Here is a 13689-nt window from a genome sequence, read left to right on the forward strand (position 1 = left end):
CCTTTGACAGCTCTTTGGTCTTCACCATAGTGGAGTTTGGAGTCAGACTGTTTGAGGGTGTGCACAGGTGTCTTTTTATACTGATAACAAGTTTAAACAGGTGCCATTACTACAGGTAATGAGTGGAGGAAAGAGGAGACTCTTAAAGAAGAAGTTACAGGTCTGTGAGAGCCAGAAATCTTGATTGCTTGTTTCTGACCAAATACTTATTTTCCACCATAATATGCAAATAAAATGAAAAAAAAAACAGACAATGTGATTTTCTGGATTTTTTTTTCTCAGTTTGTCTCCCATAGTTGAGGTCTACCTATGATGTAAATTCTATGATGTAAATTACAGGCGCCTCTCATCTTTTTAAGTGGTGGAACTTGCACTATTGCTGACTGACTAAATACTTTTTTTCCCCACTGTAATATGAAATTTTAAAAGTGGAATAATAAAGTGCAAGTGCTTATAGACCAGTACTATATTTAACGGAGCAAACACATGTCCAAAATCATGGATCCAGCTTTGGATGAAATAATTGTCTGTCGTGTTCTCTAATATCACCTACAATGGCAAATAGATATCTATGTGTCTGGGAGCGCAGACTTCCAAATACTACAGATTATAAAAAGTACAAGTGCTCGTAGTCAATCCCATATTTAAAAGAACAGGCACAGAGCTGTGCATATAGGGATCAAAGTACACAAATTAAAATAGCTGAGCATAAAGACACTTCAAGGGGCATATAAACACTTCATATTTACCAGATTAGACCCTTGACGTGCGTTTTGCTTGGTATTTCCTCACACCCTTTTGAAATGTTCAACCTTTAAATTTGTACGCCCTTAAAACAGAAAATGAAACCAAACAAAACGGTTAATTGTACACATTTTCGGTGTTTCAGCATCTTTTTCTATTTATTTTTAGAACATATACAAAACCTATTTATTAATTTTTATTTTTTTAGACTGGATCAGGCTACTTTCACACTAGCGTTTTTTTGCGCTGCACCTCGTGCGCATACCAAACGCATGCAAAAAAAGTATCATGCGTTTTGCATGCGTTTGCTTTTTTTTGCGCATGCGATTTAACCAGTTTGTCACCAAGTTAAAAAAAGCATGCAATTTTAAGCGCATGCATGCAGATGTCCTAGCGCAAGCGTGCGTTCCCATAGAATGTAATGCTGTGTTTTTGCGCATACCGTGCGCTAACGTGCGCATGCGTTTTTTTAAGACAGGTCGGACGGACCAAAAATGCAACATGGTTGCGTCCGGCGCGCCTAGGAGCACAATACAAAAAAAAGTATGCGCACGAAAACGCATACAAACGCATGCATGCACTAGACCATGCACACCCATGTTAAAGATAGGGGAGAAATGCGCAGAAGGCGCAGCGCTAAAAAACGCAAGTGTGAAACCAGCCTCACTTGTAAAATTACTTTAAGGTGCCTGTACTGTAGAAAACTGAACGGTTAGTATCAAAAAGCACATTCAGGAAGTTTGTTAACCCTTTAGGTGTAACACAAAAACAAAAATGTTTTTCCCCCAATAAAAGTAATAGGAAGAAATAGACCCCGCAATTTATTTTTAAACTTGTCATAAATCTGATGATACTGTATGGCAGGGCTTAGAGTGGAAGGAACGGCATTTCGGCTATGGGAATGCAAATTTTGCTGGAATAATTTGCTAATACCATTTGCATATCAACCACAAGAACTACAGAACTGTAGAAAGCCCGATAAAGTGACTCCATTTCCCTAATGGAATTCATAGGAGTAGTGACTATTTTGACACCACAGGCACTTTCTGGAAAACTGCACATAATTGATGTTGCAGAGGAAAAATTGTAAATATGCCATTTTAGTGCCCGATACATAGTGCCCAGCTCGTGCTTATAGGGACGTGCACACCATAAATGTTTAAGTGGGTTCTTCTCAGTACAGCAATGCCAAAAATATGGACACTAACAGTGTTTGGGCATATAGCAAGGCTCAGAAGCGAGGGAGACATTTTGTCTTTGGAGCATGGTATTTGCTAGATTGGTTGTTGCTTTTCAAGAATCATTGAGCAAACCCTCTAGTTTTCCATTGAAAGGTGATGGACCTGAGTTTATGAAGGATGAGAGAAACAAAATTTTTTAGTCATTTTGACCCACATATCATTTTTTGGTGGCTTCTTATTCCAATATTAGGGAGGTCGTTTGTGCCAAATATTTGAATATCATGGTCTACTGGTTCGTGCTCTGAGGTCTGTTAAATTGTGAACTGTTTTTGTCTTGGTAGACAATTCAATTTTTCTACATAAAATAACTATAGAAATTACAATTTATCTAGAAATTTAAAAATATAATCAAGGATATTTTATTAAATATTTGGTTTTATTCTTGGCAGATGACTGTACCCGGAGATCAGAGGGACATCAGACATCTTCAGTTTTTAAATCAGATGACCTTGATATCACACAAAATATAACGGAAGTGAATGCCTTTACTCCAGATATTTCATCATCCCTTCACAGCAAAGCTCTATCATCTGATCCTTCTAAACAAGACTTATCTCCGAATGCTTCAAAAATTATTCAGAAAAATAAAAGCCACAAAAGAGGCGTTAAAAATCAAATTTCTCTTACAAGAAAGAAGCCATTTTCAAATTTAAAGAATGAAAAATGTTTTTCTTGTAAAGGTTTTTTTGTTAAACATCAAAAAAATCACACAGAAGTGAAAAGATGTTCTTGTTCAGAGTGTTTGAAATATTTTAACCAGAAATCACAGTTTGTTATACACCAGAGAATTCACACAGGGGATAAACCTTATTTATGTTTAGATTGTGGGAAATGTTTTGTAAGGAAGTCACATCTTATTAGACACCACAGAATTCACACAGGAGAGAAGCCCTTTTCATGTTCAGAATGTGGGAAATGTTTTAATCGGAGATCATCTTTAGTTGACCATCAGAGACTTCACACAGAAGAGAAACCTTTTTCGTGCTCAGAATGTGGGAAATGTTTTACAAGTAAATCAAATCTTGTTAGTCATCAGAAAACTCACACAGGGGAGAAGCCCTTTTCATGTTCAGAATGTGGGAAATGTTTTCCAAGGAAATCAAAGCTTGTTAATCACCAGAGAACTCACACAGGGGAGAAACCTTTTTCATGTTCAGAATGTGGGAAATCTTTTAAAAGTAAATCATATCTTGCTGCACATCAGAGAACTCACACAGGGGAGAAGCCATTTTCATGTGAAACATGTGGGAAAAGCTTTATTCTGAAATCGGTTCTTGTGAAACATCGGAAAACTCACATAGGGTAGAGAAACCTTTTTCAAGTTCAGAATGTGGGAAATGTTTTGCAGTTCAATCAAGTCTTGTTAATAAACAGAAACTTCACACAGGAGAGAATCCTACATTTTGAATATGGAACACTTTAACTAGAAATCATAGTTATTCACCAGAGACATCATACAGGATTATTGATCAATATGCAGGAAATGTTGGGCAAATAAGTCAAGTCTTGTTAAACACCAGAGAACTCACACATGGGAGAAGCCATTTTCATATTCTGAATGCGGTAATTTTTTTTATTCGCAAATGGCATCTTCTTGAACATCAAAAATCTCACACAGGGAGAAGACATAATCATACATAAAGGGTAATAAATGTTTGACTTAACAGTCATTTTGACCATCAAAAAAAATCGAAATGGGAATACAATATATTTTGACAAACAGTACAAGAAAGCACATAACAGACAGTCATAGTAATGACAAATAAGTAAGCGAGAAAGGGATTGTAATTTAAAACTCAGATGCAGTTACTAATAGATATGTTACCTAAAAAGCAAATCAAATGCAATATTCCATCTGCACTGAATAGTTCAGTTATATATTCACTATGTGGGAATATTGCAAATTCCCTCCGCAAGAAATTACCCTACATTTCCTCCTCACTCTTTTTCTTAACTCCCAATCTCAATTGTCTTTCGTTACAGTTCCTTATAATCCACAATCTGCGTGTGTGAACAACGTCTTTATCTTTTCTATGTTACAATAATGAACATGTTCATATTGTATATTGCTATTTACATCTATATTCCATTCCTTCTTGGTAGGAACATCTTGTGGTATCTATTTTTTAAGTCACTTTCCTTGTTAAGTTTGTAACTGATTCCCTTCTCTATCCCCCAATACACATATTATTGGGACTAAGGGGACTTTGATTTTAAAAACTTATTCCCTTGTCTCAATAACCTGACACCCACAAATTTACATTTTGTAGCATAACAATTACATATAGTACATGTCCACCAACATCTGACATTTCAGAAACTCTGGGTCCTTTATGTTAGCCCATCTTTGTCAATACCTCAAGTGTTAAATTGCCAAATTATTTGCTTTTAGAAAGCAGAGATACTTGTCTGGGTATTCCAGACAACTGCTCTTCTTTCATTGGTGTTACTACTTTCTCCCATTTACTTTTTGCTGAAGCAGAAGTCGGCCAATCATGTTTTCTCATTATGGCATTATAAAGCCTGGATACAATTCTCTTATTACTGCAATTTCTCACTAACAAAGTTATAACTGTTAGTTTAATTTTCCTAAAATATGTCCCTTTATCTCTATAAGGCTTCACATAACAATTTCACCCTTAACCCAGTGGCTGTTTTCTAGATTGAATAAGAACTCTAACTCCTCTATCGTCCTGATCCTTCTATTCTCTAACAAGTTAGGAGATAACAAACAGAAAAAAGAGGCTATGTTGAAGCGCTTCTGAATGAACGCTGGACACAAAAAGGATACACAAAAGGATGTGGGCAACAAAGAGGAGATATACAAAAGACGAAAAATTAAATCCTTTATAGTCAGCCAGCTGCTACCATAAGCCGGTTGTCCTCACTCTGGACCCCTTGTTGGCAAGTACAAAATGGAAACAAAAAAATAGGAGAGCCATCAGGCAAATCAATTGTCAACTATTGGTTTGCAATCTGATCTGCATACCCATAGTCCATTCCTGCTTTGTTGGCTGGCGCTCCTGTTTTTGTTTCAGTTTCGTGATTCTCCAACAACTGTGATATTATACAGCTCTGGAAAAAAATTAAGAGACCACCACATCAAAACCCTGTCTTGGGCAGCCCATTTTCCAGACCTGAACCCCATTGAAAACATCTGGAATATAATCAAGAGGATGATGGATAGTCACAAGCCATCAAACAAAGAAGAATTGCTTAAATTTTTGAGCCAGAAGCAGTGTGAAAGACAGGTGGAAAGCATGCCAAGACGCATGAAAGCTGTTTTTAAAAATCTTGGTTATTCCACAAAATATTGATTTCTGAACTCTTCCTGAGTTAAAACATTAGTATTGTTATTTCTAAATGATTATGAACTTGTTTTCTTTGCATTATTTGAGGTCTGAAAGCACTGGGGTTTTTGTTTTTTTAATTTTGACCATTTTTCATTACCAGAAAAAAAATACAAAATGTATTGCTTGGAAACTCGAAGACATGTCAGAAGTTTATAGACTAAAAGAACAATTTACATTTTACTAAAAAATATACCTCTAAAGAGAAAAATCAGACAAACTGAACATTTCAAAGTGGTCTCTTAATTTTTGCTAGAGCTGTATTGCAATCTAAAGTTCAAATTCTCTCAAGTTAAGATATGTTCTAAAAAGTACAAGACATGGAATTTGATGAGTCGCCCATTTCATTCAAACCTGCTGATTCATAAGTTTCCAAGTTCCCAGTTATAAAGCCATGAAATAGACAAATACATTCAGAATTCTCAATCCTCCCTCTTTATTTCTCGACTTTTAGAATGAAAGTGTCCTCAATCTCCGCTCTCTACTTCTCAAAACAAGGTCCTTCAACATATTTTCTATGATTTTGATTTTTTTTTTTTTTGTAGCCAATTGGGATATTAGTCCCCATGGTCCTATAGTAATGGCTTTGCTAATCATGATTTGTACAAGAGTTCAACTGCACACATCTAAATGTTATCAATTTATGTGCAAGAAGCAATAAAAGTGACCTCACTTTTTTCCACGTGTCCAGTGTAAATTTTTATTTACAATTGTAGGTAGGACCACTCAACACTGTCAAATGTCTACTGAGAATATAGCCCTACCTCTACAGTTATCTGATGGTATCTGAAGTCTTAAGAAGAAACATATAATAATTATATTGGTAGATTTTTTAGGCATAAAGCCTGTTTGATACTGATGTATGAAATTAGTTTATTCAATCTATTGGCCAGAACTTTTTACAGTATCCTGACATCAGCTCTCAAAAGGGAAGTCTGAGTGAATCCGGTAAAGTGTTCTCTTTCCCATACTCAAGCAAGACCATAACAATGGCTTCCAGCTTTCAGGCTGGTAAAAATCCTGAGATTCATTAACTCCTTCAACGCCCAAGCCTGTATTCACCTTCATGACCAGGCCAAATTTTACAATTCTGCCCATTGTCACTTGATATGGTAATAACTCTGGAACACTACCACATATTCCATGTCAGGTTTGGAGAGCCGCTGATGTGCCTAAACAGTGGAAACCCCCCCAAGTGACGCCATTTTGGAAACTAAACCCCTCAACTTATCTAGATGTATAGTGCGCACTTTGAACCCAAAGGTGGTTCACAAGAGTATAACATAGGGCTGTGAAAATAAAAAATCACATTCTTTTCAATAAAAATGTTTTTAACCCCAAATTATTTATTTTCACAAGGGTAACAGGACAAAATGAAACCCAAAATGTGTTCCCATATGTGGGGGAAAACTTTTTTTGGGTGCACGGTAGGGCTCAGAAAGGAAAGAGTGATGTTTTGGAACTCAGACTTTGATGGAATGGCTTTCGGGTGTCGTGGCGTTTGGAGAGCCTCTGATGTGCTTAAACATTGGAAAACCCACACAAGTGCCCGCATTTTGGAAAATAGACCCATGAAGGAATTTATCTAGATGTGTGGTGAACACCTTGAATCCCCAGGAGCTTCACAGAAATTTACAAAGTTGAACTGTGAAAAGGAAAAAAAAATATTTTTCCCACAAAAATGTTTGTTTCAGCCACATTTCTTTTAATTTTTACAAGGACAATGATAGCAGGAGAAAATGGTCCCTAAAATTTGTTGTATTTCTCCTGAGTACACTGATACCCCATATGTGGTTGAAAACTACTTTTGAGGTACAGTGAATAGGTCAGAAGGGAAGGATTGCCATGCAATTGGGCAGATTTTGCTGTTATCGTTTGCGAGTGCCATGACTCACTGAGCGAGCCCCTGAGGTACCAAAACAGCAGAACTCCCTATTAGTGACCCCATGTTGCAAGCTACACCTCTCAATGTATTAATCTATGGGTACAGTGATCATATTGACACCACAGGTGTGTAACAGAATTGTATACCATTGGGCAGTGAATAAAAAATATTTAAATTTTTACCACCGAAATCTAGATTTAGCCCCAAATTTTACATTTTCATTCAGGGGAATGGGTAAAAATTGCACCAAAATATGTCCCACAATTTCTGCTGAACATGGAAATACCCCATATGTGTCTATGCAGTACTGCTTAGCCATTTTGTGAGACTCCAGATGGACGCAGCACTCTTTGCCTCTTGGAGTGCAGATTTTCTCCATATACAGAATCCCAAAGTACTAGAGAAGCAGAATCCCCTCAAATGACCCCAATCTGGAAATTATACTAATTTTGGAATTTATGTACAGGTCTACTTACTATTTTGACTCCATGTTTTTTTTTCCAGAAACAAGCATTTATGGCTTTTGCTGAGTGAAAATTGCAAACAGCCATTGTAGTGCCCAGTACGTTGTAGTGCTCAGCTCATGCTTCAATACATACATACATGTAAAAAAGGCAGAATCTCATTGCTAGAAAAATGCCAAACATTTGGACTCTAAATGTGGTTTGCTCCATTTACAGCAATAAAAGACTTCCACATTTTCACAAGATCACTGATATTTAAAGGAATTTCAGAGGATTTTCCCAACACCCATGGAACAATCAGGAGGGTTTATCTAAAGATCAGGAGGCTACACAATTGGGTAAGATACCACCTTGCCTCTACCACAGATCTCAGAGGTTTCCCTTGTGGGCATGTTCTAACATTGAACTATTTGTTCATCTAGTTTCGGAGGACTTTAAAAAAAATCCCTGCATGGATTTATAGGATAACTTTAATTGTGTAATCATTAAGAAATTGAACAAAATTTGAGAGATCGTTATCAAGCCTGCGGACAAAAGTGGAAACATCGTGATCTGACCTCGCAAAATGTTCAAGGCTGAGGCTCGTTGCGGGACAGTCAAGGCTATAGAAAAATTACATTTAACCCTCTCTTTTCATAATGTGATGCACTCCCCAAATTTTGGAGAGTGTCTGGAAGAAAAATAGAATCTCTAAACATTTATGTGAGGCATTAATATTACCTGAGCCCAATATTATATTTGCTCCCTAAAGTACACAAGAACTTTAAGATACCACCTGGCAGACCGATTGATTTAGGGGATGGCAACTTCTTGGAGCATATATGTAAATATATTGATACATTGTTGAAGCCATTGGGAGAAACTTTGCCATCCTTTGTCCGTAATACAACAGATTTCTTACAAAAGATATATTTGATGCATGTGGATGAAAGTGCGACCATGGTCATGTGCTGTACACTAGTATTCATCACCATGATGGCCTCAATTATTATTATTACTTACCATATTTTTCGGACCATAAGACGCACTTTTTCCCTAAAAAATTTTGGGGGAAAGTGGGGGGTGTGTCTTATGGTCGCAATATACTTACTTGCGACCATAGCTGGTGGCTGGTGCGGGTGCTGCAGGGCTCTGTGGTGCGGTGGTGGCAGCGGGCTGTGCTCCGGTGCAGGGGTAGCGGCTCTCTGTGCTCCGTGGGGGGGCTCCACTGGCATTTCCTCAAAGCCTGGAGGCCCCTGCACATCCGTTGCTGGCTGCCGCCATATTGCGGTGGTCTCCGGGAACATGGACGCCAGGAAGATGGCCACCGGTCCGGGGACGGCGCGTGCGCAGGTTCAGATCTCGTCCTGAGATCTCGTTGCCGAGATTTGAATCTCGTCTCCCGAAATCTCAGCACGAGATATGAACCTGCGCATGCGCTGTCCCCGGACCGGAGGCCATCTTCCCGGCGTCCATGTACCCGGAGGCCACCGCAACATGGCCTCAGCACAGCCCACCTGCTGCAGCCCAGCACAGCTGCCCCAGCACAGCCCACCTGCCCCAGCACAGCTGCCCCAGCCCAGCTGCCCCAGCACAGCCCACCTGCCCCAGCACAGCCCAGCTGCTTCAGCATAGCCCAGCTGCCCCAGCACAACTAACCTGCCCCAGCACAGCCCACCTTCCCCAGCATAGAGACGCTGCCACTGCACCAGCCTGGACCACTGAATGACCCCTGTGACCACTCCTCCACCTGTGCCGGATCCCTTCCCAGGTAAGCTGAATTCGGACTGTAAGACGGACCCCCATTTGACACATTATTATTTTTTTCCCTATTTTCCTTCTGAAAATTGGAGTGCGTCTTATGGTCCGGTGCGTCTTATAGTCCGAAAAATATGGTATTTATATAGCGTCATTAATTACATGGAAGAATGGTTATTGCAGGCTGTAAGCTTTCCTGAAGAGATGGGTTTTCAGGTTCTATCTGAAGGATCCAAGGGTGGTGGATAATCGGACGTGTTGAGGCGTGGAATTCCAGAGGATGGGGGATATTCGGAAGAAATCTTGGAGGCGGTTGTGTAAGGAACGAATAAGTGAGGAGGAGAGTAGGAGGTCTTGGGAGGATCGAAGATTACGTGAGGGAAGATATTGGGAGATTAGTTCAGAGATATAGGGACGGGACAGGTTGTGAATTGTAGGTCAGTATTAGTAGTTTGAACTGGATTCGTTGCGGAATTGGGAGCCAGTGGAGGTATTTGCAGAGGGGAGAAACGGGAGTAGCGAGGAGAGAGGTGGATTAGTCGGGCAGCAGAGCTGAGGACAGACTGGAGTGGTGCAAAAGAGTTGGCAGGGAGGCCACAGAGGACGTTGTTGTAGTAATCAAGGTGGGAGATGATGAGAGCATGCACAAGAGTTTTAGTAGATTGAGGGTTGAGGAAGGGACGGATTCCAGAAATATTTTTGAGTTGGAGGCGACAGGAGGTGGCAAAAGTTTGGACGTGCTGTTTGAAGGACAGGGCAAAGTCGAGAGTTATTCCGAGGCAGCGGATTTCAGGTGCGGGAAAGAGCGTGATGCCATTTACCATATTAGATATATCGGGTGGGGAAGATACATGAGATGGAAGAAAGATGATGAGTTCGGTTTTGTCTACATTGAGTTTTAGGAAGCGAGATGTGAAGAAGGAGCATATAGCTAATAGACACTCTGGGTTTCGGGACAGCAGAAGGGCCAGAAAGGTAGATCTGAGTGTCATCCGCATACAGGTGGTACTGGAAGCCATGGGACTTTGAGTTGTCCTAGGCCAAGGGTATAGATGGAATAAAGTAGGGACCCCAGGACAGAGCCTTGAGGGACTCCAACAGAGAGAAGGCAGGATAAGAAGATAGTGTGGGAGTGGGAAACACTAAATGTGCGGTTGTAAAGGTAAGAGGCAATTCAGGACAGGGCAAGGTCTTTGATGCCAAGGGAAGAAAGAATCTGTAGCCGTAGGCAGTAGTCGACTGGGTCGAAGGCAGAGGACAGATCGATAAGGAGGAGGATGGAGAACTGTCTGTTAGCTTTGGCTGTGAGAAAATCATTAGTAATTTTGGTCAAGGCAGTTTCGGTGAAGTGGTGGGGCGGAAGCCAGATTGGACGTTGTCAAGGTGAGAGTGAGATGAGAGGTGGGAGGAAAGTTGAGCATGGACTTGCTGCTCATGGAGTTTAGAAGCAAACGGGAGCAGAGATATGGGGTAATAGCTGGGCATAGCATTTGGGTCAAGGTTTGTTTTTTTGAGGATGGGTGTGATGGCGGCATGTTTGAAGGCAGAGAGGAAGGTACCAGAAGATAGCGATAGGTTAAAGAGATGGGTTAGGGCTGGAATGAGCGTGTTAGGTTGGGGAGCAGGTGGGAAGGGATGGATTCAAGTGCACAGGTGGTGAGGTTTGATTTGGAAAGGAGATGAGTAAGCTCTCCTTCAGTGATGTTGGATAGGGAGGTTATTAGGGAAGGGCAGAGGTCTGGTATATGGAATGGTTGGGGTGGTGGAACCGTAAAGGTTTGTCTTGTTTGGTCGATCTTATTTTTGAAGTAATTGGCAAAGTCCTTGGCAGAGATGAGGGGAGTTGGAGGTGGCAGTGGTGGGCGGAGGAGAGAGTTGAATGTGTTGAACAGTTGTTTTGGGTTGTAGGATGATGAAGATACAAGGTTTGTGAAATTAGTCTGTTTAGCAGAGGTGAGGGCTAATTTGAAGGTAAGTGTGGCTTGTTTGAAAGCAGTGAAGTCATCTGGCAGGAGTGTTTTCTTCCAACACCGCTCTGCTACCCTGGATGATTGTCGACGTTTTTTGGTGAGATTGTTGTGCCAGGGTTGCCTGTTGATTTGTCGCACTTTGCCGTGCGTGAGAGGGGCGACTGAGTCTATGTCTGATGTGAGAGTGGCGTTATAGAAAGTGGTGGCGCTGTCCGTGTCGTGGAGTGAGGATATGAAGGACAGAGGTAGAAGAGAGTCTGAGAGTCTGTGAATATCTAGGTGTGCGAGGTTTCTGTGAGGATGTGCTAGTGGCTGGACATGGGGGGCAGGTGAGGAGAACAGGGACAAGAAAGTGAGTAGGTGGCGGTCAGATAGGGGGAGGGGAGAGGTTGTGAGATTAGATCAGGAACAGAGGTGGGTGAAGATGAGGTCTAATGTATATAAATTTGTGTGGGTGGCTGTGGAGGACCACTGAGTAAGTCCAAAGGATGAATAAGTGACAGGACTTTGGAGGCTGCTGGCTTGCGGGTGTCAGTAAGATTATAAAAGTCCCCCATGATGATGGTGGGGATGTCAGCAGAGAGAAGGTGTAGAAGCCAGGTGGAGAATTGGTCGATGAAGGCAGTGGCTGAGCCCCTGAGCCCGGTGGTCAGTATATGAGAGCCATTGGGAGATTAGAGGGAGTGTAGAAACGGACAGAGTGGACCTCTATAGAAGGGAGGATAAGGGAGGGTGGGGGTTGGATAGGGTTGAAGGAGCAGTTTTTAGAAACAAGGAAACCCACTCCTTCACCATGTCTGTTCCCAGAGCGAGAAGTGTGGGTAAAATGAAGGCCACCGTAACTCAGTGCAGCAGGGGAGACCATGTCAGGGCGCATCAGCGAGGTCTCAGCGAGGACCAGGAAGGAGAGGTTGGGGAAGCAAAGAGATCGTGGCTCACATGGAGCTTGTTGCAGACGGAGCGGGCATTCCAAAGTGCCCCAGAGAGAGGAAGTGGGGGGTTGGGGGTCAGTGGCACAGATATTAAATGTGAAGGATTGTGGTAGTTTCTCTTAGTGTGAGAAAGATGGGGTGAGGATTATTGGGATGTATGTGGCTGGGGCAGGATTAGGGGGATATGTCACCAGCAGTGAGAAGAATCAGAGAAAGGAAAAGCAGGTTGGTGAAGGAGAGTGACCGGCTTATGTTATATTTTAGTAGGACAGGTCTGAGGTTAAGGAGCAGGTCTGCAGATGAAGCAAGGTAAGAGAGAGGGGGAGATAGTTATTTGGTTCAAGGGTGCAGGGGTTTGGGGAAGGAGAGTGGGGATTAGTGGAGCAAAAATGGTAAGGGCAAATGTGATCATGGTTAAAGAGCAGGGTAAGAAAAGAAAGGCAAGTAAAATTAGAAGACAGTGATTATTCTTACCTTCTGACCGATTTCTGGACCATCTCTATATATAAAACTGAGTGTGTGTGTGTGTGTGTGTGTGTCACCAACCAATCACGAAGCATCTTTCATTTCACCAGAGCTGTGTAAAAGAAGATGAGCTATGATCGGTTGCTGTGATCAACAGTTTTCCTTGCAACCAATCACTAAGCATCTTTCATTTCACCAGAGCTGTTTTGGTTGCTATGAGCAACAGTTTTACCTCTCCAGAAAACATCTCAGCAGACACTGACATGGTGGGAGAAATCTAGCATTCCCGGAAATATAAGCTCCCTGTCATTGTCTGCCGCCCAAAAAGGAGCAGAGAGCACATGACAGAAATGAATCACCCCTTCCGTGCCCATATACCCATCACACATCCTCCATCCTATAGGCACATCTTCCCTCTTAAAGGGATCATTGGTATGGAAGTCAGGGCAAATCCATCCAGCGCTTTGGTTCTGACCCCAGGCCTCTCTTAAAGGGATCTCCAGTATGGAAGTCAGGGCAATTCCCTCAGCACTCTGATTCTGACCCCAGGCTTCTATTAAAGGGATCATTGGTATGGAAGTTAGGGCAATTTCACTCAGCATTCTGGTTCTGACCCCAAGCTCTCTTAAAGGGATCCCCAGTATGGAAGTCAGGGCAATTGCCTTCAAATGCTCTGGTACTGACCCCAGGCTCTCTTAAAGGGATCTCCTATATGGAAGTTAAGGCAAATCCCTCAGCACTCTGACCCCAGGATTCTATTAAAGGGATCATTGGTATGCAAGTCAGAGCAAATCCACTCAGCGCTTTGGTTCTGATCCCAGGCCTCTCTTAAAGGGATCCCCAGTATGGAAGTTAAGGCAATTCCACTCAGCGCTCTGGTTCTGACCCCAGGCCTCTCTTA

At 41.7% G+C, this 13689-nt stretch overlaps 1 protein-coding gene across 1 annotated transcript in view; it reads left to right on the forward strand.

Annotated features, from left to right (window-relative positions):
• LOC141052979 (uncharacterized) overlaps nt 1-13689 on the forward strand; it is a 118379-nt gene that overhangs the window by 58273 nt on the left and 46417 nt on the right. The window contains exon 8 of the mRNA XM_073550307.1: nt 2375-3289. Coding sequence (XP_073406408.1) covers nt 2375-3289 — 915 coding nt within the window. The remainder of the gene's footprint in view (nt 1-2374; nt 3290-13689) is intronic.

Source organism: Dendrobates tinctorius, unplaced genomic scaffold (assembly GCF_039654945.1).
Source record: "Dendrobates tinctorius isolate UK_male_01 unplaced genomic scaffold, ASM3965494v1 ptg000164l, whole genome shotgun sequence".
In the NCBI taxonomy this organism is placed as follows: domain Eukaryota; kingdom Metazoa; phylum Chordata; class Amphibia; order Anura; family Dendrobatidae; genus Dendrobates; species Dendrobates tinctorius.